This window comes from Scyliorhinus canicula, chromosome 15 (assembly GCF_902713615.1).
Source record: "Scyliorhinus canicula chromosome 15, sScyCan1.1, whole genome shotgun sequence".
Lineage (NCBI taxonomy): Eukaryota > Metazoa > Chordata > Chondrichthyes > Carcharhiniformes > Scyliorhinidae > Scyliorhinus > Scyliorhinus canicula.
This window is the reverse complement of record NC_052160.1, coordinates 8679532-8703655: the sequence shown is the minus strand read 5'-3', so window position 1 is coordinate 8703655 and position 24124 is coordinate 8679532. Positions and strand designations below refer to the sequence as shown.

The following is a 24124-nucleotide window of genomic DNA, read 5'->3' as shown; positions in this document are numbered from 1 at the left end:
GCCCCCACGGTGGCCTGGCCCGCGATCGGGGCCTACCGATCGGCGGGCGGGCCTGTGCCATGTGGCACTCTTTTTCTTCCGCCTTCGCCATGGCCTTCACCATTTCGGAGGCGGAAGAGACCCCCTCCCCTGCGCATGCGCCGGTATGACGTCAGCAGCCGCTGACACTCCGGCGCATGCGCGGACTTACGCAGCCGGCGAAGTCCTTTCTGCCCCGGCTGGCGGGGCGCCAAAGGCCGTTCACGCCAGCCGGCGGAGTGCCAACCACTCCGGCGCGGGCCTAGCCCCTCAATGTGAGGGCTTGGCCCCTAAAGGGGCGGAGTCTTCCGCACCTTTGGGGCGACCCGACGCCAGAGTGGTTCACGCTACTCCATCCCGCCGGGAACCCCCGCCCCGCCGGGTAGGGGAGAATCCCGGTCAGGATTCTAAATATTCACTCGTCAGACTTTGCAGGAGCCATACCTCATACCCAATGACGTATAAGATTTAACCTAATAGGATAAATAGAGGAAAGACCAAAAAGGAGGGTCAATTACGATAGGGGCAGGATTTTCTGGCCCCTCCTGTCCGATGGGATATTGAGGTGCTACTGAAGTAAATGCCAATTTAGATGCCGTGTGTGTAAACCTTCTCAATTATATAGCACTTTCCTTGACCACCGCATGTCTGAAAGCACCTTGCGGCCAATAAACTACAGTTTTTTTAGGTGCCGTTACTGTTGTAATGTGGGAAACACAGGGGGAAACAAAACGGGGGAAAGAAAGATTGGATTAAGAGGGAACGAAAAAAGAGAGATGGATAGGAAAATACAAAACAAAATGTAAAAATTGACATTTTTAAATCTCCTTCAAAAAAAACTTGTGTGTATGAAGGAACACCCAGATTGATAATGACTTATTTGCTGGGCAAGAGAGGTTGATTGGCACTCATTAGCAATTATTCCATCATTAAAATATACTGAGCCTTTCATTCCTAGTCATAACTTTCTGTCGCAATTTAATGGGAAATTAATGTGCAAATCGCTTGAAAGGCATGAGGAGGTTAAGCACAATACACCATTTTTGTGAAGTTAACAGCAACGCCATGCAAATTGCCCAGCAACTCGCAGTGATTCGCAATTCGTGGGGTAGCCCTCCCTCTCTCCAGGTTGTTGATGATTTGCACATTAATAATGGTGTGCATCAGTCAGACGCTGTTATCTGTCCAATAAAAAAAGCACGCCCAACATGTTTAACCATATCCACGGAGGAATAATTGGTCCTGTCACTAAAAGATAGCAGGCAAACAGTCAGAAAGTAAAATTAAACGGCTCTCACAGAGGAGACAGAAACAAATCTGGGAATGGTAGTACAGTCAGACGGGAAACTACAGAGCGAAAGATAAACAAAAAAATAGGAAAACTGAGACGAGGATTAAGAAGAAAGGCAAATGGCGAATATAAAAGGATATACACGGGTTCCTAAACACATAAAAAATAAATAGTTAAAGGAGCAGTAGGCATGGATAGAGGAGTATTTTAAACAATATAACGAAATGGCAGAAATACTACGATTATGTTGCATATGTTGTTGCAGGAGTATAGAACATAGAACAGTACAGCACAGAACAGGCCCTTCGGCCCTCGATGTTGTGCCGAGCCATGATCACCCTACTCAAACCCACGTATCCACCCTATACCCGTAACCCAACAACCCTCCCCCCCCCCAACCTTACTTTTTAGGACACTACGGGCAATTTAGCATGGCCAATCCATCTAACCCACACATCTTTGGACTGTATGCAATGGTGGAATAAAAGGTTCATGGAGTAGGGCAACGAGATAAGACACTATAAATTAAGAAATTGGAACAAAATTATTGGTGGAAATCACAACAGAGAAGGCACTAGGTCTGGATTTCCATGGAGTTAGGAAGACTCATATAATATAAATATAATATATTTAATATAATATAGCGGGCAGTATCTAGAAGTGGAAATTTCATCCCAATTTCTGACAGATGCAACTTTTGCAGCGAGGGGGAGAAGTCACTCACACAGGTGGACAACCCCAGCTCAGCAGGATCACATAATCGTGGTGCTAAGTTCAAACAGACCCAATTTTGGTTTGTTGAAAGGGCATTAAAGAGTTGTGTGGGAGCCAAAAATTGATGGAGTAAACATAGCTGCTCTTGAAGGGTGGATAAGGTCTGTATGATTATAACTGCAGTCTTGTAACCCCGACTCTCTTTAAAAAAAACCAGACTGTAGCTGTCAGTGCGAGTTAAAAAAAACTTTTCTGAACTGCTTGATAGGCCGAGATTAAAAATAAAAGTAGCATCCAGTCATGCAGTTTCAATAGAGATCTTTGTTTACCTTGCCCCAAGGGCTATTATTATGTCATTATGAATGCTTAGCTGAGTTTCAAAAGCTACAATTATCTCAGCAGGAGGTTCTGAATTTAAATAAAAGCAAATAAAGTTGGAAATCTGCAACACAAACAGATAGGTTTACAAGATTGTGGGGGGTATGGACAGGGAGCAGCTGTTCCCCTTAGTAGAAGGGTTAGTTATGAGGGGACGCAGGTTTAAGGTGAGGGGCAGGATGCTTAGAGGGTATGTGAGGAAAAACCTTTTCACCCAGGGGGCGGTGATGGACTGGAATGCACTGCCTGGGAGGGTGGTAGAGGCGGGTTGCCTCACATCCTTTACAAAGTACCCTGATGAGCACTTGGCACATCATAACTTTCAAGTCTATGGGCCAAGTGCTGGAAAATGGGGTTAGATAGGTAGGTGAGGTGTTTTTCATGTGTCAGGGCAGACCCAATGGGCTGACATTCCCTCTTCTGCACTGTATTATTCTGTGATCCTGTGAATGCTGTAAAAACTCAACAGATTTGGCAGCATCCATGGTGAGAGAAACAGCTATTGTTTTGAGTCCATGTGACCTTTAATCAGAGCGGAAGAGAGGGGCATATTTTCTTTTCATGTACTAAATGATCTGTTTGAGGTGTACGCAGAAAAATACTTTTCACTGTACCTCGGTACATGTGGCAATAAACAAATCCAAATGTGATGGATTTTATACTGTCTAAGAGGGGGGGGGGGGGAAACAGATGGAGCAAAGTAGAAGGTCTGACCTCTGAATTTAGTTTGATTGACAACTTAAAGAGGCTTTGAATGAATTAGGATTTTGTGTGGGGTCTAAATAAAAGTTTGTTTTTCGAAGAGATTAATCACTTGAGGTGATTTCGAAGCTTTGAATGGATTTTATAAATGGGAGCTTTTCACTATGAAGTGAGAACTGTGTTATGTTGTTAGAATTTGTTTTCATCTCCACATGGCTCCTGAAGTCTGCTCATGGTTGATACTTGGTGAGTGGCTATGGAGGTGAAGTGGAGGATATGAGGGGGGGGGCGGGGGTGGGGTGGGGGAGGTAGGGGATGTGGGTGTGTGAGGGCTGGGAGCTAGAGAGACTAGCAACTTTTTAAAAAACTGGGACAAAGTTGGGAAATTTGCCTCGAGCCAAAATCCGGCCAAATGACATACATGGTAACATGCTGAAGGAAATCAGAAAGGAAAGCGACAATCTTTCCTTCATCCTGAACATGTGGAGGTTTTTGCCATCGTAACGCCTCAATTCAAAAAGGGAGAAAGCGATAAACTGGATAATTATAATCCAGCCAATTTAACATCAGTAGTGGGGAAACTGCAAAAGGATTAATAGGATTAAATTAATACTCAATTAGAAACACATGGATTAATTAAGAGGCAACATAAATTTGTTAAAGGCTTGTCATGTCTGGCAAATTTAGTGGAGTTTTTCGATGTGAAGCAAATGATTGATAAAGGAAGTGTGTATATAGATTTTCAAATAGCCTTTGATAGGTTTATTACTAAAATTAAGATCTACAGTATCAACGAGAATTTGGCAACATGACTGGGAACTTGGCTGAAAGACAACCACCAGACAGCAGTCGTTGGTGGATGTTTATTTGACTGATGAGATGTTAGCAGGGGTGGTGCAGTCACAGAGAATATGCATCAATGAAATGAGCCTGGGTATAGGGAATACAAGAGCTGCATTTGTACAGGACTCCCAAGTAGGGAGTGTGGCTAATTGTAGTGAGGACAGGAAGAGGTTCAGCAGGTCACAGACAGGTGTCTCAATTGGGCAGATCAATGGCGAAGGAAGATTCTTTTGTATTCTTAAGGCAGGCCAGGATCATAGGCATGGAGGTCCAGAATCCTGGGTGCATCTCAGCATCCTGGTAGCTTGGGCATTAGAGAGGGAAAACCACAGGGGATTCTCAGCAGAGAAGCCAGATTTAGGTGGGACATTATGGCTAAAGAGAGGTCAGAGACGATTATTGCGCTGACAAAGAAGACATTTAATAAAATATATCACAGCCCAGATTTCTCCATCATGGTAAAAGAAATGGCCAAAGCGGTCCAAAATCGTACGTTCTGCCCCCAAACATGGCAATTCCCATTTTCACGAGGCGGGCATGTGTTTTACTGACGCAGCTGGCTATTTATATCATCAACTGCTTCCACTGAAGTGCGATTTTTGGCAGCCTTGGAGTGTGAGATGCAAAGTGTGCAGATTCGACATGGTAAGAGTCGGTCTGAATTCTGTGGATTAATTAGCATAATCTGGATACCCGAGTGGAGAGGTAATATCCCCTTTGTATCTGGCACCAGGACACATTTGGGGGAGATAAGGTGCCCTTTGGTTGAGGTAATTTGTGCAATGGGGTAGATCAGACATCCTTTGCGGGGAGTAAGGTATCCTTCGGAATTGGTAACAGTTGGCGTAAATGGACATGACAAATGCATTAAACGCATTACTTCAAGCTCTTTGGAACCATCAGTATATTTGTCAAAATCAACAGCCAAAATTGTCTATGGCCCTGTCAAAAGGAGCTGTCAAACCATCACGCAAAAGACACCTATCAAGTTGTCAAGGCATTTAAAAGCACTACCCTTTAATTTTTTAAAGAAATGTCTGGAGGTTAAAGAAAATGTGATTGCAGACTATTTCACACTTGTCTGTTGACATAAATATGAGGGTTTCCATTACTGGATTAGTGACTGATTTCACAAACAATCATTTGCATAGTAGGGTGCCCGATATTTCACAATTTGATTGATAGAATTGTTAGGGTGCCATTTGGCCCATCGTGTTTGCACTGTCTCCTCAAATGTTCATTGTGACTTCGTGCCATTCTCCTGCCTCTTCCCTCACTGTCAACTCAGACCTTCAAGTGGGCCAATCAATGCCCACTTAAGGGCCCCATCATACCGCCATGGCTATTAACCTATTGGCAGGCAGGGAGAACAACGTGCAACATGCAAACCCTGGCATATTTGCTTGCAGGTTCCCAGTTTGAGAGGGGGGGGTGTGGAGTGAGGGGCTTGGGAAGTGGGTCCTTCATTCAAAGGGACCCAGCATTGGGCGGTGGGCGGACCTGCTGACAGCCACCCACCCCGAGCTTGCTACCAACCCCCACACAGCAGCATCTCCAAGGAGCCAATGCTTGCCCCCAGGACAAGTTACGTCTTCCTTCTCCCTCTCGGCCCAGAAGGGAACTAAAGAATATGTTTTGATTCTAATTGGCAAGGCTTGGCTTAGTCCTGGTTGCTGCCCTTGACAGATCTGACCCAGCAAATAAATCCCCGCTGCTCCCGCAATGAAATGGTAAATTGGACCTGGATGTCATAATTTGCATGTTTAAGGACCATTGTGACATGGCCCTTACCGACTGTATTTTAAAAGTATGAAGGATAATTATATACATAGAGCATACATTTTGTGAAGAAGCAGGGCTGACATGGTGAGAGTACACATTAAGGAATCTACACACCGGCTCGCCCAAGTAAATATGACATAAATCCTGTGACATATGCAGACATCCGTGTCTCTCCAGATTTATAATGTCAACTCTTTGGAATATGTATATCTCTACACAGGGCATCTGGCAGTATTGCGAAAGCTGCAGAGCAAATTGAATATTCAGCTAGGCTATGGCTGTTCAGTTTCCATGTACAAGGTAATGTCTGAAAGTAGATACAGAGCACGTTTGGAAGTATTCCTCCCCTGAGAACAAAGATATGTTTCCAATGGAACTATAATGCTGATGCATCATGATTCTGTTCCAGCCCAGCTACAGCCAGTGAGAAGGATTTTCAATTACCAACTGTTAAAGCAATCGATCATTACCTGAGCCTTACTGTAACACACACAGGATGTTATTGGACTGCAAATTATTCTGTACGTGTGACTTAGGCTCGTTGTGAGCAGATCCTCTGGCTTCACAACCCCAAGTGGCTGCACCTTTCATACCTATATAATGATCCTGTGTTAACTCTGTTTATTCATTCAGGACATCCTTACAGTTTATTGCACACAAAGGGAATGAAATTAATTTCACTGTTGCGCATTCTATGTTGGCAAAATGAGCGTTAGGTCTGTGAATTCATTGGAGTAATCTCTCACACCTGACATGCATCATAAATACGCCTGAATCCATGCTGAGTCGGCTGGGTTTTAGTCACATGTTATGGTAGCCCAGCTTGAAAAGGTGGAATCAGATAAATATATGGAAATGTGGATCGTGTGTCTGCTTGGGGTCCTTTACACCATATTTGACTTCACAGGCACTGGAATTGGCCCAATCTGAAACCCAGCCACAAATCCTTGGGCAGGGACAGTCAGAAGGGAGGCTGTACTAATATTACTTCATGTGGGTTTTTGCACCTATTTCTGAGTGTGTCGGTTGCTGCCTGTAGGAGAGGCTTGTCCAAACTTATCACTCAGGGACCACATTTGCATATTTTCTCACTCAAGGGGCCAATGGGCAAATTTCAAACAGACAAGGGGCTCGATTCTCTGCTGCAGCTGGCAATATCGACCCCGGACCCGCACCGATTCCGGGAGCGGAGAGTGGGCAGCAGCAGCGCTGAGTGAAACGCCCGGCTCCCTCGGCGGAAACGGCCGGAGGATGGCCGGGTCCCTGGCCGCGCATACAACATGGAGCCGGCCATGCACAGAGCGGTCCGCCATCCACGACCCCACAGGACACCCCCCACCAGTTCCCCCAGCCCTTGTGGAAGCCGCCCCCCCCCCCCCCCCCCCGCTCCCCCCGGCCAGCGGCATGGATCCCGTGCGAGTCCGGCAGCGTTGGACACAGTCCGCAGCCGCCACCCCGAGTTCCCGACCACTCAGATCATACGGCAACTGCGCGGTCGGAAACACGGCCCATTGGGGGCGGAGCATCGTTGGAGGGCCAGCCGGTGATGCGCCAACTCCATTGCAACGGCGCACGACGCAAAGACGCCATTTCGGAAGGGGCGGAGACATTTTACAGAAAAAAACGTTGTGGGTTTAAGGAGAAAAACAATTGAGAGCAGAAGCACTGCAATGTCGTAACAATAAATTAAGTTTTAAAACAGTAAGAAAAATAAAATGACCAGAGTGTGTGTGGGTGGGTGAGTGTGAGAGAGTGATTATGTGGGTGAGTGTGAGGGTCAGTGTGTGTGGGTCGGTGTGTGAGGGTCAGTGTGTGTGGGTCGGTGTGTGTGGGTCAGTGGGTGTGGGTGAGTGTGAGTTGGTGGGTGAGTGTGTGAGTGTCAGTGTGTGTGGGTGAGTGTGTGAGTGTCAGTGTGTGTGTGGGTGAGTGTCAGTGGGTCAGTGTGTGTGGGTCAGTGTGTGTGGGTGAGTGTGTGGGTCAGTGTGTGTGGTTCAGTGTGTGTGGGTCAGTGTGAGTTGGCGAGTGTGTGAGTGTCAGTGTGTGTGGGTGAGTGTGAGTGGGTGAGTGTGTGGGTCAGTGTGTGTGGGTCAGTGTGTGTGGGTGAGTGTGTGGGTGAGTGTGTGAGTGTGAGTGTGTGGGTGAGTGTGAGTGGGTGAGTGTGTGAGTGCCAGTGTGAGTGGGTCAGTGTGTATGGGTCAGTGTGTGAGTGTGAGTGTGTGGGTCAGTGTGAGTGGGTCAGTGTGTGTGGGTCAGTGTGTGTGGGTCAGTGTGAGTTGGCGAGTGTGTGAGTGTCAGTGTGTGTGGGTGAGTGTGAGTGGGTGAGTGTGTGGGTCAGTGTGTGTGGGTCAGTGTGTGTGGGTGAGTGTGTGGGTCAGTGTGTGAGTGTGAGTGTGTGGGTGAGTGTAAGTGGGTGAGTGTGTGAGTGCCAGTGTGAGTGGGTCAGTGTGTATGGGTCAGTGTGTGAGTGTGAGTGTGTGGGTGAGTGTGAGTGGGTCAGTGTGTGTGGGTCAGTGTGTGTGGGTCAGTGTGTGTGGGTCAGTGTGTGTGGGTCAGTGTGTGTGGGTCAGTGTGAGTGGGTCAGTGTGTGAGGGTCAGTGTGTGTGGGTCAGTGTGTGAGGGTCAGTGTGTGAGGGTCAGTGTGTGAGGGTCAGTGTGTGAGGGTCAGTGTGTGAGGGTCAGTGTGTGAGGGTCAGTGTGTGAGGGTCAGTGTGTGAGGGTCAGTGTGTGAGGGTCAGTGTGTGTGGGTCAGTGTGTGAGTGCCAGTGTGTGTGGGTCAGTGTGAGTGGGTCAGTGTGAGTGGGTCAGTGTGTGAGGGTCAGTGAGTGAGGGTCAGTGAGTGTGGGTCAGTGAGTGAGGGTCAGTGAGTGAGGGTCAGTGAGTGAGGGTCAGTGAGTGTGGGTCAGTGAGTGAGGGTCAGTGTGTGTGGGTCAGTGAGTGTGGGTCAGTGTGTGAGGGTCAGTGAGTGAGGGTCAGTGAGTGTGGGTCAGTGTGTGAGGGTCAGTGTGTGTGGGTCAGTGTGAGTGGGTCAGTGTGTGTGGGTCAGTGTGAGTGGGTCAGTGTGTGAGGGTCAGTGTGAGTGGGTCAGTGCGTATGGGTCAGTGTGTATGTGTCAGTGAGTGTGGGTCAGTGTGAGTGCCAGTGAGTGTGAGTGGGTCAGTGTGAGTGGGTCAGTGTGTGAGTGGGTCGGTGCGTGTGGGTCAGTGTGTGTGGGTCAGTGTGTGAGGGTCAGTGTGTGAGGGTCAGTGTGTGTGGGTGAGTGTGTGAGTGCCAGTGTGTGTGGGTCAGTGTGTGTGGGTCATTGTGAGTGGGTCATTGTGAGTGGGTCATTGTGAATGGGTCAGTGTGTGAGGGTCAGTGTGAGTGGGTCAGTGTGAGTGGGTCAGTGTGAATGGGTCAGTGTGTGAGGGTCAGTGTGAGTGGGTCAGTGTGTGTGGGTGAGTGTGAGTGGGTCAGTGTGAGTGGGTCAGTGTGTGAGGGTCAGTATGTGAGGGTCAGTGTGAGTGGGTCAGTGTGTGTGGGTCAGTGTGTGTGGGTCAGTGTGTGAGGGTCAGTGTGTGAGGGTCAGTGTGTGTGGGTCAGTGTGTGTGGGTCAGTGTGTGTGGGTCAGTGTGTGAGGGTCAGTGTGTGAGGGTCAGTGTGTGTGGGTCAGTGTGTGAGGGTCAGTGTGTGTGGGTCAGTGTGTGTGGGTCAGTGTGAATGGGTCAGTGTGTGTGGGTCAGTGAGTGTGGGTCAGTGTGTGTGGGTCAGTGTGAGTGGGTCAGTATGTGAGGGTCAGTGTGTGTGGGTCAGTGTGAGTGGGTCAGTGTGAGTGGGTCAGTGTGAGTGGGTCAGTGTGTGTGGGTCAGTGTGTGTGGGTCAGTGTGAGTGGGTAAGTGCGTGTGGGTCAGTGTGTGTGGGTCAGTGTGAGTGGGTCAGTGTGAGTGGGTCAGTGTGAGTGGGTCAGTGTGAGTGGGTCAGTGTGTGTGGGTCAGTGTGTGAGGGTCAGTGTGAGTGGGTCAGTGTGTGAGGGTCAGTGTGTGTGGATCAGTGTGTGTGGGTCAGTGTGTGAGTGGGTCAGTGTGTGAGGGTCAGTGTGTGTGGGTCAGTGTGTGAGGATCAGTGTGTATGGGTCAGTGTGAATGGGTCAGTGTGTGTGGGTCAGTGTGAGTGGGTCAGTGTGAGTGGGTCAGTGTGAGTGGGTCAGTGTGTGTGGGTCAGTGTGTGAGGGTCAGTGTGAGTGGGTCAGTGTGTGTGGGTCAGTGTGTGAGGGTCAGTGTGTGAGGGTCACTGTGTGTGGGTCAGTGTGTGTGGGTCAGTGTGTGAGGGTCAGTGTTTGAGGGTCAGTGTGAGTGGGTCAGTGTGTGTGGGTCAGTGTGTGAGGGTCAGTGTGTGAGGGTCACTGTGTGTGGGTCAGTGTGTGTGGGTCAGTGTGTGAGGGTCAGTGTGTGAGGATCAGTGTGTGTGGGGTCAGTGTGAATGGGTCAGTGTGTGTGGGTGAGTGTGTGGGTCAATGTGTGTGGGTTAGTGTGAGTGGGTCAGTGTGTGTGGGTCAGTGTGAGGGGGTAAGTGCGTGTGGGTCAGTGTGTGAGGGTCAGTGTGAGTGGGTCAGTGTGTGAGGGTCAGTGTGTGTGGGTCAGTGTGTGAGGGTCAGTGTGAGTGGGTCAGTATGTAAGGGTCAGTGTGTGAGGGTCAGTGTGTGAGGGTCAGTGTGAGTGGGTCAGTGTGAGTGGGTCAGTGTGTGTGGGTCAGTGTGTGTGGGTCAGTGTGTGTGGGTCAGTGTGTGAGGGTCAGTGAGTGTGGATCAGTGTGTGTGGGTCAGTGTGAGTGGGTCAGTGTGAGTGGGTCAGTGTGTGTGGGTCAGTGTGTGAGGGTCAGTGTGTGTGGGTCAGTGTGAATGGGTCAGTGTGTGAGGGTCAGTGTGTGTGGATCAGTGTGAGTGGGTCAGTGTGTGAGGGTCAGTCTGTGTGGGTCAGTGTGAATGGGTCAGTGTGTGAGGGTCAGTGTGAGTGGGTCAGTGTGTGTGGGTCAGTGTGTGTGGGTCAGTGTGTGAGGGTCAGTGTGTGTGGGTCAGTGTGAATGGGTCAGTGTGTGAGGGTCAGTGTGTGTGGATCAGTGTGAGTGGGTCAGTGTGTGAGGGTCAGTCTGTGTGGGTCAGTGTGTGGGTCAGTGTGTGTGGGTCAGTGTGTGTGGGTCAGTGTGTGTGGGTCAGTGTGTGAGGGTCAGTGAGTGTGGGTCAGTGTGAGTGGGTCAGTGTGTGTGGGTCAGTGTGTGTGGGTCAGTGTGTGAGGGTCAGTGTGTGTGGGTCAGTGTGAGTGGGTCAGTGTGTGAGGGTCAGTGAGTGTGGGTCAGTGTGAATGGGTCAGTGTGAGTGGGTCAGTGTGTGAGGGTCAGTGTGTGAGGGTCAGTGTGAGTGGGTCAGTGTGAGTGGGTCAGTGTGTGAGGGTCAGTGTGTGAGGGTCAGCGAGTGAGGGTCAGTGTGAGTGGGTCAGTGTGTGTGGGTCAGTGTGTGTGGGTCAGTGTGTGAGGGTCAGTGTATGTGGGTCAGTGTGAGTGGGTCAGTGTGTGTGGGTCAGTGTGAGTGGGTCAGTGTGAGTGGGTCAGTGTGAGTGGGTCAGTGTGAGTGGGTCAGTGTGTGAGGGTCAGTGTGTGAGGGTCAGTGTGAGTGGGTCAGTGTGTGTGGGTCAGTGTGAATGGGTCAGTGTGTGTGGGTGAGTGTGTGTGGGTCAGTGTGAGTGGGTCAGTGTGAGTGGGTCAGTGTGTGAGTGGGTCAGTGTGTGTGGGTCAGTGTGTGTGGGTCAGTGTGTGTGGGTCAGTGTGTGAGGGTCAGTGTGAGTGGGTCAGTGTGTGTGGGTCAGTGTGTGTGCCAGTGAGTGTGAGTGGGTCAGTGTGAGTGGGTCAGTGTGAGTGGGTCAGTGTGTGTGGGTCAGTGTGTGTGGGTCAGTGAGTGAGGGTCAGTGTGAGTGGGTCAGTGTGTGTGGGTCAGTGTGTGTGGGTCAGTGAGTGAGGGTCAGTGTGAGTGGGTCAGTGTGTGAGGGTCAGTGTGTGTGGGTCAGTGTGTGAGGGTCAGTGTGTGTGGGTCAGTGTGTGTGGGTCAGTGTGAGTGGGTCAGTGTGTGTGGGTCAGTGTGTGAGGGTCAGTGTATGTGGGTCAGTGTGAGTGGGTCAGTGTGTGTGGGTCAGTGTGTGTGGGGTCAGTGTGTGAGGGTCAGTGTGTGTGGGTCAGTGTGTGAGGGTCAGTGTGAGTGGGTCAGTGTGAGTGGGTCAGTGTGAGAGGGCCAGTGTGAGTGTCAGTGTGAGAGGGCCAGTGTGTGGGTCAGTGTGAGAGGGTCAGTGTGTGGGTGAGTGTGTGGGTCTGTGTGAGAGGGCCAATGTGTGGGTTAGTGTGAGTGGGTCTGTGTGAGAGGGACAGTGTGTGGGTCAGTGTGAGTGGGTGAGTGTGTGGGTCAGTGTGTGTGGGTCAGTGTGTGTGGGTCAGTGTGTGTGGGTCAGTGTGTGGGTCAGTGTGAGTGGGTCAGTGTGTGGATGAGTGTGTGTGGGTGAGTGTGTGGGTCAGTGTGAGAGGGCCAGTGTGTGGGTCAGTGTGAGTGGGTCTGTGTGTGTGTTGGTGTAAGGTGTGAAGAGTGAGAGAAAGCTGAGACTGGCGTAAGTCAGACTCACATTCACCCCTAAAACTCAGGATGCCAATCTCTCACTCACAAGCATCCACCCATCCATCTGTCCCCACCCACACACCCACCCACACACCCACCCACACATCCACCCACACTCTGCTACCCACACACCCACCCCCACACACACCCACACACCCACTCACACTCTGCTACCCACACACCCACCCCCACACACACCCACACACCCACCCACACATCCACCCACACTCTGCTACCCACACACCCACCCCCACACACACCCACACACCCACCCCCACACACACCCACACATCCACCCACACTCTGCTACCCACACACCCACTCACACTCTGCTACCCACACACCCACTCACACTCTGCTACCCACACACCCACTCACACTCTGCTACCCACACACCCACTCACACTCTGCTACCCACACACCCACTCACACTCTGCTACCCACACACCCACTCACACTCTGCTACCCACACACCCACTCACACTCTGCTACCCACACACCCACTCACACTCTGCTACCCACACACCCACTCACACTCTGCTACCCACACACCCACTCACACTCTGCTACCCACACACCCACTCACACTCTGCTACCCACACACCCATTCACACTCTGCTACCCACACACCCACCCCCACACACACCCACACACCCACCCACACATCCACCCACACTCTGCTACCCACACACCCACTCACACTCTGCTACCCACACACCCACTCACACTCTGCTACCCACACACCCACTCACACTCTGCTACCCACACACCCACTCACACTCTGCTACCCGCACACCCACTCACACTCTGCTACCCACACACCCACCCCCACACACACCCACACACCCACCCACACATCCACCCACACTCTGCTACCCACACACCCACTCACACTCTGCTACCCACACACCCACCCCCACACACACCCACACATCCACTCACACTCTGCTACCCACACACCCACTCACACGCTGCTACCCACACACCCACCCACTCTCTGTCAACCCCACACGCACCCACACACTCACTCTCTGACACTCCCGCACTCTGTCAATTTCCCATACACGCACACACATGTTCTTCCACACACTCATCTCACCAGAGTCTCTTCCTGGGGACGGCCAGAACTACAGCCTCACAGAACCCAGCCTGAACCTGGCCTCGCAGGGGCCCAGTCTGAACCTGGCCTCACAGAACCCAGTCTGAACCCGGCCTCGCGGGTCCCAGTCTGAACCTGGCCTCGCGGGGCCCAGTCTGAACCCAGCCTCACGGGGCCCAGTCTGAACCCAGCCTCACAGAACCCAGCCAGAACCCGGCCTCGCGGGTCCCAGTCTGAACCTGGCCTCGCGGGGCCCAGTCTGAACCCAGCCTCACGGGGCCCAGTCTGAACCCAGCCTCACAGAACCCAGCCTGAACCCGGCCTCACGGGGCCCAGTCTGAACCTGGCCTCGCGGGGCCCAGTCTGAACCCGGCCTCACAGAACCCAGTCTGAACCCGGCCTCGCGGGTCCCAGTCTGAACCCGGCCTCACGGGGCCCAGTCTGAACCTGGCCTCGCGGGGCCCAGTCTGAACCCGGCCTCACGGGGCCCAGTCTGAACCTGGCCTCGCGGGGCCCAGTCTGAACCCAGCCTCGCGGGGCCCAGTCTGAACCTGGCCTCACGGGGCCCAGTCTGAACCCAGCCTCGCGGGGCCCAGCCTGAACCCGGCCTCACGGGGCCCAGCCTGAACCTGGCCTCGCGGGGCCCAGTCTGAACCCAGCCTCACAGAACCCAGCCAAAACCTGGCCTCATGGGGCCCAGTCTGAACCTGGCCTCACGGGGCCCAGTCTGAACCCGGCCTCGCGGGTCCCAGTCTGAACCCAGCCTCGCGGGGCCCAGTCTGAACCCGGCCTCACAGAACCCAGTCTGAACCCGGCCTCGCGGGTCCCAGTCTGAACCCGGCCTCACGGGGCCCAGTCTGAACCTGGCCTCGCGGGGCCCAGTCTGAACCCGGCCTCACGGGGCCCAGTCTGAACCTGGCCTCGCGGGGCCCAGTCTGAACCCAGCCTCGCGGGGCCCAGTCTGAACCTGGCCTCACGGGGCCCAGTCTGAACCCAGCCTCGCGGGGCCCAGCCTGAACCCGGCCTCACGGGGCCCAGCCTGAACCTGGCCTCGCGGGGCCCAGTCTGAACCCAGCCTCACAGAACCCAGCCAAAACCTGGCCTCATGGGGCCCAGTCTGAACCTGGCCTCACGGGGCCCAGTCTGAACCTGGCCTCGCGGAGCCCAGTCTGAACCTGGCCTCGCGGGGCCCAGTCTGAACCTGGCCTCGCGGGGCCCAGTCTGAACCTGGCCTCACGGGGCCCAGTCTGAACCTGGCCTCGCGGGGCCCAGTCTGAACCTGGCCTCATGGGCCACCAGTCTGAACCTGGCCTCACGGGGCCCAGTCTGAACCCAGCCTCGCGGGGCCCAGTCTGAACCCAGCCTCACGGGGCCCAGTCTGAACCCAGCCTCGCGGGGCCCAGTCTGAACCTGGCCTCACGGGGCCCAGCCTGAACCTGGCCTCACGGGGCCCAGTCTGAACCTGGCCTCGCGGGGCCCAGTCTGAACCCAGCCTCGCGGGGCCCAGTCTGAACCTGGCCTCGCGGGGCCCCATCTGAACCTGGCCTCACAGAACCCAGCCAAAACCTGGCCTCGCGGGGCCCAGTCTGAACCTGGCCTCGCGGGGCCCAGTCTGAACCTGGCCTCGCGGGGCCCAGTCTGAACCTGGCCTCGCGGGGCCCAGTCTGAACCTGGCCTCACGGGGCCCAGTCTGAACCCAGCCTCGCGGGGCCCAGTCTGAACCTGGCCTCGCGGGGCCCAGTCTGAACCTGGCCTCGCGGGGCCCAGTCTGAACCTGGCCTCACGGGGCCCAGCCTGAAACCGGCCTCACGGGGCCCAGTCTGAACCCAGCCTCACGGGGCCCAGTCTGAACCTGGCCTCATGGGGCCCAGCCTGAACCTGGCCTCGCGGGGCCCAGTCTGAACCTGGCCTCGCGGGGCCCCATCTGAACCTGGCCTCACAGAACCCAGCCAAAACCTGGCCTCGCGGGGCCCAGTCTGAACCTGGCCTCGCGGGGCCCAGTCTGAACCTGGCCTCGCGGGGCCCAGTCTGAACCTGGCCTCGCGGGGCCCAGTCTGAACCTGGCCTCGCGGGGCCCAGTCTGAACCTGGCCTCGCGGGGCCCAGTCTGAACCCAGCCTCGCGGAGCCCAGTCTGAACCTGGCCTCGCGGGGCCCAGTCTGAACCTGGCCTCGCGGGGCCCAGTCTGAACCTGGCCTCGCGGGGCCCAGTCTGAACCTGGCCTCTCGGGGCCCAGTCTGAACCTGGCCTCACGGGGCCCAGTCTGAACCTGGCCTCACGGGGCCCAGTCTGAACCTGGCCTCGCGGGGCCCAGTCTGAACCTGGCCTCGCGGGGCCCAGACTGAACCTGGCCTCACGGGGCCCAGTCTGAACCCAGCCTCACGGAGCCCAGTCTGAACCTGGCCTCACGGGGCCCAGTCTGAACCCAGCCTCACGGAGCCCAGTCTGAACCTGGCCTCACGGGGCCCAGCCTGAACCCGGCCTCGCGGGGCCCAGTCTGAACCTAGTCTCGCGGGGCCCAGTCTGAACCGGCCTCGCGGGGCCCAGTCTGAACCGGCCTCACGGGGCCCAGTCTGAACCTGGCCTCGCGGGGCCCAGTCTGAACCTGGCCTCACGGGGCCCCATCTGAACCTGGCCTCGCGGGGCCCAGTCTGAACCTGGCCTCGCGGGGCCCAGTCTGAACCTGGCCTCACGGGGCCCAGTCTGAACTTGGCCTCGCGGGGCCCAGACTGAACCCAACCTCACGGGGCCCAGTCTGAACCTGGCCTCGCGGGGCCCAGTCTGAACCTGGCCTCGCGGGGCCCAGTCTGAACCCAGCCTCGCGGGGCCCAGTCTGAACCTGGCCTCGCAGGTCCCAGTCTGAACCTGGCCTCGCGGGGCCCAGTCTGAACCTGGCCTCACGGGGCCCAGTCTGAACCTGGCCTCGCGGGGCCCAGACTGAACCCAACCTCACGGGGCCCAGTCTGAACCTGGCCTCGCGGGGCCCAGTCTGAACCTGGCCTCACGGGGCCCAGCCTGAAACCGGCCTCACGGGGCCCAGTCTGAACCTGGCCTCACGGGGTCCAGTCTGAACCTGGCCTCACGGGGCCCAGTCTGAACCCGGCCTCATGGGGCCCAGTCTGAACCTGGCCTCATGGGGCCCAGCCTGAACCTGGCCTCGCGGGGCCCAGTCTGAACCTGGCCTCATGGGGCCCAGTCTGAACCTGGCCTCGCGGGGCCCAGTCTGAACCTGGCCTCATGGGGCCCAGCCTGAACCTGGCCTCGCGGGGCCCAGTCTGAACCTGGCCTCATGGGGCCCAGCCTGAACCTGGCCTCGCGGGGCCCAGTCTGAACCTGGCCTCACGGGGCCCAGCCTGAACCCGGCCTCGCGGGGCCCAGTCTGAACCTAGTCTCGCGGGGCCCAGTCTGAACCGGCCTCGTGGGGCCCAGTCTGAACCTGGCCTCGCGGGGCCCAGCCTGAACCTGGCCTCACGGGGCCCAGCCTGAACCGGCCTCGCGGGGCCCAGTCTGAACCTGGCCTCGCGGGGCCCAGTCTGAACCTGGCCTCGCGCGGCCCAGTCTGAACCTGGCCTCGCGGGGCCCAGCCTGAACCCGGCCTCGCGGGGCCCAGTCTGAACCCAGCCTCGCGGGGCCCAGTCTGAACCCAGCCTCGCGGGGCCCAGTCTGAACCTGGCCTCGCGGGGCCCAGTCTGAACCTGGCCTCATGGGGCCCAGTCTGAACCTGGCCTCGCGGGGCCCAGTCTGAACCTGGCCTCGCGGGGCCCAGTCTGAACCCAGCCTCGCGGAGCCCAGTCTGAACCTGGCCTCGCGGGGCCCAGTCTGAACCCGGCCTCGCGGGGCCCAGTCTGAACCCAGCCTCGCGGGGCCCAGTCTGAACCTGGCCTCACGGGGCCCAGCCTGAACCTGGCCTCACGGGGCCCAGCCTGAACCTGGCCTCACGGGGCCCAGTCTGAACCTGGCCTCACGGGGCCCAGCCTGAACCTGGCCTCACGGGGCCCAGTCTGAACCCAGCCTCGCGGGGCCCAGTCTGAACCCAGCCTCACGGAGCCCAGTCTGAAACCGGTCTCGCGGGGCCCGTCTGAACCCGGCCTCGCGGGGCCCAGTCTGAACCTGGCCTCACGGGGCCCAGCCTGAACCTGGCCTCACGGGGCCCAGTCTGAACCTGGCCTCACGGGGCCCAGTCTGAACCTGGCCTCACGGGGCCCAGCCTGAACCTGGCCTCACGGGGCCCAGCCTGAACCTGGCCTCACGGGGCCCAGTCTGAACCCGGCCTCACGGGGCCCAGTCTGAACCTGGCCTCGCGGGGCCCAGTCTGAACCTGGCCTCATGGGTCCCAGTCTGAACCTGGCCTCGCAGGTCCCAGTCTGAACCCAGCCTCGCGGGGCCCAGCCTGAACCCAGCCTCGCGGGGCCCAGTCTGAACCTGGCCTTGCGGGGCCCCCATCTGAACCTAGTCTCGCGGGGCCCAGTCTGAACCTAGTCTCGCGGGGCCCAGTCTGAACCTAGTCTCGTGGGGCCCAGTCTGAACCCAGTCTCGTCGGGGCCCTGCCCGGACTCACTCTCCTTGCCCTCAGGGCCAGGTGTACTTGGGCAGTGTGGATCAGGGATCTGAAGAGCGCGCATGCGCAGACCAGTGCCGCACATTTGAAGCCAGTATGGGTAGCTGGAGCGGCGTGGGTCGCTTCAGTGCCGTACTGTCCTCCTGAAGGGCTCGGAATCGCTGCTCCTGGGGGCTTACGACGGCATCAACACTTAGCCTCGGGATTAGAGAGTCCCGCCCAGGGAAACAGTACTCAACAAACTATTGGGATTGAGGGCAGACATGTCCCCCGGGCCTGATGGCCTACATCCCTCAGTGTTGAAAGACATGGCAGCAGAGATAGTGGATCCATTGAATTGGAAAATACTAACGTAACGCCCTGATTCAAAAAAAGAGAGAGACAAAATGTGGGAAATTACAGGCCTGTTAGCTTAACATCTGTTGTTGGGAAACTATTGGAAGCAATTACCAAGGAAGTAATGTCAGGATATTTGGAAAGTCAGGACGCTATCCATCAGAGTCAGCATGGTTTTAGGAAGGGAAAATCACGTTTCACTAATTTGCTAGTTTTTCGAAGATGTAATAAGCAAAGTAGATAATGGAGATCCTGTAGATGTAATATATCTGGACTTCCGGAAGGCGTTTGATAAGATGCTGCACAGAAGGTTAATTCACAAGGTTAGATCACATGGGATTAAGGGTAAATTATTAGCTTGGATGGAAGACTGGCTGATGGACAGGAGACAGAGAGTTGAGATAAATGGTCTTTTCCTGGTTGACAAGATGTAACTAGTGGGGTTCCACAGGGGTCCTTGGGCCACAGTTACTGATAATCTATATAAATGGCATGGATACAGGGATAGAAGGTTCTATAGTCGAATATGGAGATGACACAAAAATAGGTGGGACAGTAAGTAAAATAAGGAAATCAGAACCTTACAAATAGCTTTAGATAGGTTAGGAGAGTGGGGCAAAATGTGTCAGGTGGATTTTAATGTGGATAAGTGTGAGGTCATGCATTTTGGTCTGTAAAATGGGTAGGCAACTTATTATCTAAATGTGGAGAGATTTTGGAGTGTCCGCTGCAGAGGGATCTGGGGGTTCTTGTTCATTAGTTGCAGAAAACTAGTATGCAGGTCCAGCAACTTTACACAGCATTGACGAGACCACACCTGGGGTATTGTGCACAGTTTTGGTCCCATTATTTGATGAAAGATGTAGTGGCATTGGAGGCAGCGCAGAGGAGGTTCACTGGATTGATTCCAGAGATAGGAGGCGGGATTTTCCCTTCTGGGGACGAAGTCCCCACGCGGGCAGGAAAACCGGCGCCAACCACTCCGGCATCAACAGCCCCCGAAAGTGCGGAATTCTCCGCATTTTCGGGGGCTAGGCGGATGCCGAAGTGGTTGGTGCCGCTCCAGCCAGCGGCGAAGGGCCGGCGTGAGTTCACGCATGCTCGGACCGGCCGGCGATTTCTGCACATGCGCGGGGGTCCTCTTCTCCGCGTCGGCCCCTGGGCAACATGGTGGAGCCCGACAGGGGCCCGGCGCTGAGGAAAGAAGTCCCCCCCACGGAACCAGCCCACCTGCAGATCGGTAGGCCCTGATCGCGGGCCAGGCCACCGTGGGGGCCGCCCCAGGGTCAGATCCCCCCACGCCCCCCCCCCCCCCTCCGAGGAGTGACCCCGCACACTCACCTGCCAGATCCAGCTGTGTGTGGGTTGAGTAATTCACGCCGGTGGGACTGGCAAAAACTGGACGGCCGCTCGCCCCTTCGGGGCCCGGAGAATCGCCGGGAGGGCCACTGTCAACGGCTCCCGATGGCGTGGCGGGAATCCTGTCGGCCCCCGAAAAATGGCGGCGGAGAATAGGGCAGCCAGCGCCGGGGCGGGATTCGCACCTTACCCTGGGGATTCTCCGACCCGGCCCGGAGGGGGGGGGGGGGGGGGGGGGGGGGGGGAGAATGGTCATGTGAAGAGAGATTGAACAGTTTGGGCCTAAACTCTCGAGAGCTTAGATGAATGAGGGAAATCAAATTGAGGGAAAGAAGATGATAAAAGGGATCGATAAAGCAGATGTGGAGCGGATGCTTCCATTTGTAGGGAATTCTAAAACCAGAGGTCACAGACTTGGGGTAAGAGGCAGCAAATTTAAAACCGATTTGAAGAGAAGCTATTTCTCCCAAAGGGTTGCGAATCTGTGGAATTCGCTACCCCAGAGTGCGGTGGATGCTGGGGCAGTGAGGAAATTTAAGGAGGGGTTAGACAGGTTTTTAATTGGTAATGGGTTGAAGGGTTATGGAGAACGGGCAGGACGGTGGAGTTAAGGCCCGGATGAGATCAGCCATGATCGAATGGGGGAGCAGACTCGATGGGCCAAATGGCCTGATTCTGCCCCTGTATCTTATGAACTTATGAACCACACTGTGAAAGAGCTATTTCTCATTGACTCAGCGAAAAAAGGGAGAGATTTAATGTGAGTTGCCCGATCGCTTTCACCTGTGTTACACTATTGCCAAGTCGAGATCTATCTGACCACTTGTAGTTTGTGGTGGAATTGCGGCAGAAGTCCTAGTGTTCCAGCTTACTTTAAATGAAATCCTTTTAACTGTGATGGGCATTCCTCTGGTTATAACTAAAATCTGGTGTTTGTGCACAATTCAAGTCAAGACACAAATCAAAATCTGGCCAACCTACCCAGCGTGCATAAACATATAGGTGAAGAATCTCCAGACATGAGCTCTATATCCTGGATGATAGACAAGCGGACTCTTCATGTAGTCTGGGTGGTAGGTTTGTAAAACCCACTTATTTAGCATGGCTCCGTAGCAGATAAATATAACAATCTGAAAGAGAAATATCATTTTAAACATTGGCATTCAATTCACTCAATCTCTTCTCACAGAAAACCTCAACAAATTAAACCAGCAGCTTGCAAAACCCAGGTAAATAAATAAATGACAAATTGCTAAGCGCAGGGCAATAACTTTATAAAAATAAAATGAAATTTCTTTTTTTTTAAAATCTGTCGCACCTCTAGATTGTTTTCCTTTGGGAGTTATTTTATATATTTATATTTTACTTCATGCCACATTCAACTCACTAGTTATAAAGGGGATTTGCTTCATCCATTACTACTTTCTAAACTGAATCTTTGGCACAATGCAATCCCAAATGGACCGAATGAAATAAAATGTTCATGGGCTCAATGAGAAATTGCCAACCTGCTCAGGTACAATGTTAAAGAGCAGGGACCTCTCTCCCACCTCAGCCACCAAAAGTTAAAAACAGCTTAAATTAGTAATCCATCCAATTTGCTGTTTATGAAACACTGAGGGTAATTTTAACACTGGGTGTTAATGTAAAATAGGTCAATATCAGCTTGGCCGCCCACTCAATGCAAATGAAAATGAGGAGAGTTGTACAATGGCTGTCAACATCTCACACTTCAACACAAAGTCACAAATAATCCTGGTCACTGCACGTTCCAGAGAAATCCATTGGTTGCAAAATGCTTTGGGATGTCCGGGGGCCTTCTGAAAAGCTCATTAATGCCTCTGTTATCTTTGGACTTGAGTTTTCTAATGGCGTCCTAGCCTGCCCCCCCCCCTGCATTCCACCCTGAGAAATCTTGAAGCCATCCAAAACACTGCTGCCCTTGTCTTAGACCACAACACATCTGTCACCCCTGTGCTGACTGAACCACATTGGCTATATAAGCAATGCCACGATTTAAACAATTTTATCCTCATTTTAAAATGGCTTTACCTCTCACTATCTCAGATGCACTGCAGGAACTCACCATGGCTCCATTGACAGCATCTTCCAGACCCACTCCCACTACCACCTAGAACTGGCATTTTCAAAGTGGGGGTCGCGACCCGCGGGTGGGTCTCGGGCGGGTGGCGGGAGGGTCGCGGAGTCGTCCGTCGTGGCGTTCCCGATCGCAGGAATCCAGGCGCAAGGGCCGCATCAGCCGGCTTTTAAAAATGCCGGTTGGGACCAGCGTTAAAAATGTGGGCGCGCTGTACATGTGCGTGCCCGCTCATTAGCGCGCATGCCCGGAGCCCAGAAAGAAACACCGCCTCCTCCTGACGTCAGCGTGCTGACCCAGGAGCCAGGAGAATATAAAATTTTTATTCAATTCAGTCTTCCTGCATCTGCTTGAATTTGCTTAATGGCTGAGCCTGCAGAACTCTCTCTGATAGTGAATTTTAGAGATTAAAAAGATTCACAATACTTTGAGCTAAGTAATTCCTCCTCATCTATGTCTAAAATCGTTGCATTGTAATTTGCCGACTATATCCCCAGTGTGTAAACCACCCATCTGAGGAAAACTTACATTCTGCATCTGTGCTGTAGAGTCCTGGGTGAATAATGCCTGTTTCAATGAGAGCCATGATGTGGAGATGCCGGCGTTGGACTGGGGCGAGCACAGTAAGAAGTCTTACAGCACCAGGTTAAACCTGAGGAAGGAGCAGTGCTCCGAAAGCTAGTGTTTGAAACAAACCTGTTGGACTTTAACCTGGTGTTGTAAGACTTCTTGCTGTTTCAATGAGGTCATTTCACATTCTTGGCTACTTTAGACTATGGAATATAAGCCTAGGCTCACCTTTTGCATGAAAGGTAAGGAACAATGGTGGGTCTCAAACGTCGGCTGGCGTGGGTCACGAAGGTCAGCCAGCGTCGAGTCATGAAGGTCGGCCGGCGTGGGTCCCAAAGGATGGCCGGTTGGTAAAAATGGGTCCCGGGCAAATCAAGTTTGAAAAACACTGATGTAGAAGGAAAAGGGCAGCAGACATGAGGGAACCCCACCACCTGGAAGTTCCCCGCCAAGCCACACCGTACCCTGACTTGGAAATATATCAGCCGTTCCTTCACTGTCACTGAGTCAAAATCCTGTAACCTCCTCCCTAGCAGCACGGTGGCTGTACCTACACCACACGAACTGCAGCGGTTCAAGAAGGCGGCTCACCACCACCTTCTCAAGGGCGATTGGGAGATGGCCAATAAATGCAGGCCTAGTCAGCGAAGCCCAAATCCCGTAAATAAATTTAATAAATTCCCCTCCATGCCTCTAGCCCTCTAGGATGTAAGTGCTCCTCCAATACTGATCTCTTGAACACACCGACTTTAACAACCCCTCCACTGGCAACAATGACTTCAGTTGCCATAGTCCTAAACTCTGGAATCTCCTCCTCTCTGTCTCTCTTCCTTCCTTTCCTCATTCAAGAATCTCCTTGAAACCTACTTCTTTGACGAGCATCTCGGTCATCGGTCAAATTTTGTTTGGCAGCACTCCTGTGAAGTGTTTTGGGGGTATTTTACCACATTAAAGGTGTTGTAAATTCGACACTATGCAACCCAAAGAATGCAACTTATCAATGAAGCATTAAAGCACCTTGGATTAAATATCTTGTGAATCACTTTTGTGCCATGTAAATGTCAGGGTTTGAGGTTTCGAAATGTTCCTAGTGGCTGACTGTGCCCTTTTCTTTCGACATATTTTTCCACTTTTAATGACAGACACTTTGTTTAATGCAGTTTAATGTCTGTCCATGTCTGTTCAGCAGTATCCATTATCCTCGCTATAAAACTACAGTTTCCAATTTAAAAGTAAGAAGAATTTGATAGGGGAAACTCCGCAATGTATTATGGGAAACAAAAAAGCCTCTTTTGAAGGGAGTGTAGATTGAAGATGGAACTACAGCACTATCCCTGATTTTCCGAACTAAAATAATGTTTTCACCAATAAATAGACCTGATTTCATTGTAAATGGGCAGCATGGTAGCACATTGGTTAGTGATGTGTTGGGTGCTCTGGATCCGTAGAACACATACAGGCCACCAACACTTAAAATAGTACAACACTATTTTATTAAACTATAAACTGTTGAACATACTCTTACTGTGGGTTAACACGATGTTAGATTAACTAAAGACCTGTGCCTATCCTAATCAGTCTAATCACTCAGCACATGGTGAGGATCTGTGCTGTGAGCTGTAAGCTCTGTACTTCTGAGAGGCTGCATCCCGAATGAGCGGGAAAACTGATGCCCTCTGTCTTTATAGTGAGTGTGCTCTAACTGGTGATTGGCTGCAGTGTTGTGCATATTGATTGGTCCTGTATGTC

The 24124-nt window shown here is 53.6% G+C and overlaps 1 protein-coding gene across 3 annotated transcripts in view; it reads right to left on the bottom strand.

Annotated features, from left to right (window-relative positions):
* Positions 1 to 24124, bottom strand: part of rhbdl1 (rhomboid, veinlet-like 1 (Drosophila)) — a 230785-nt gene that overhangs the window by 62589 nt on the left and 144072 nt on the right. For all 3 annotated transcript variants that reach the window (XM_038820815.1, XM_038820817.1, XM_038820816.1), the window contains exon 4: positions 20689 to 20837. In XM_038820815.1, coding sequence (XP_038676743.1) covers positions 20689 to 20837 — 149 coding nt within the window. The remainder of the gene's footprint in view (positions 1 to 20688; positions 20838 to 24124) is intronic.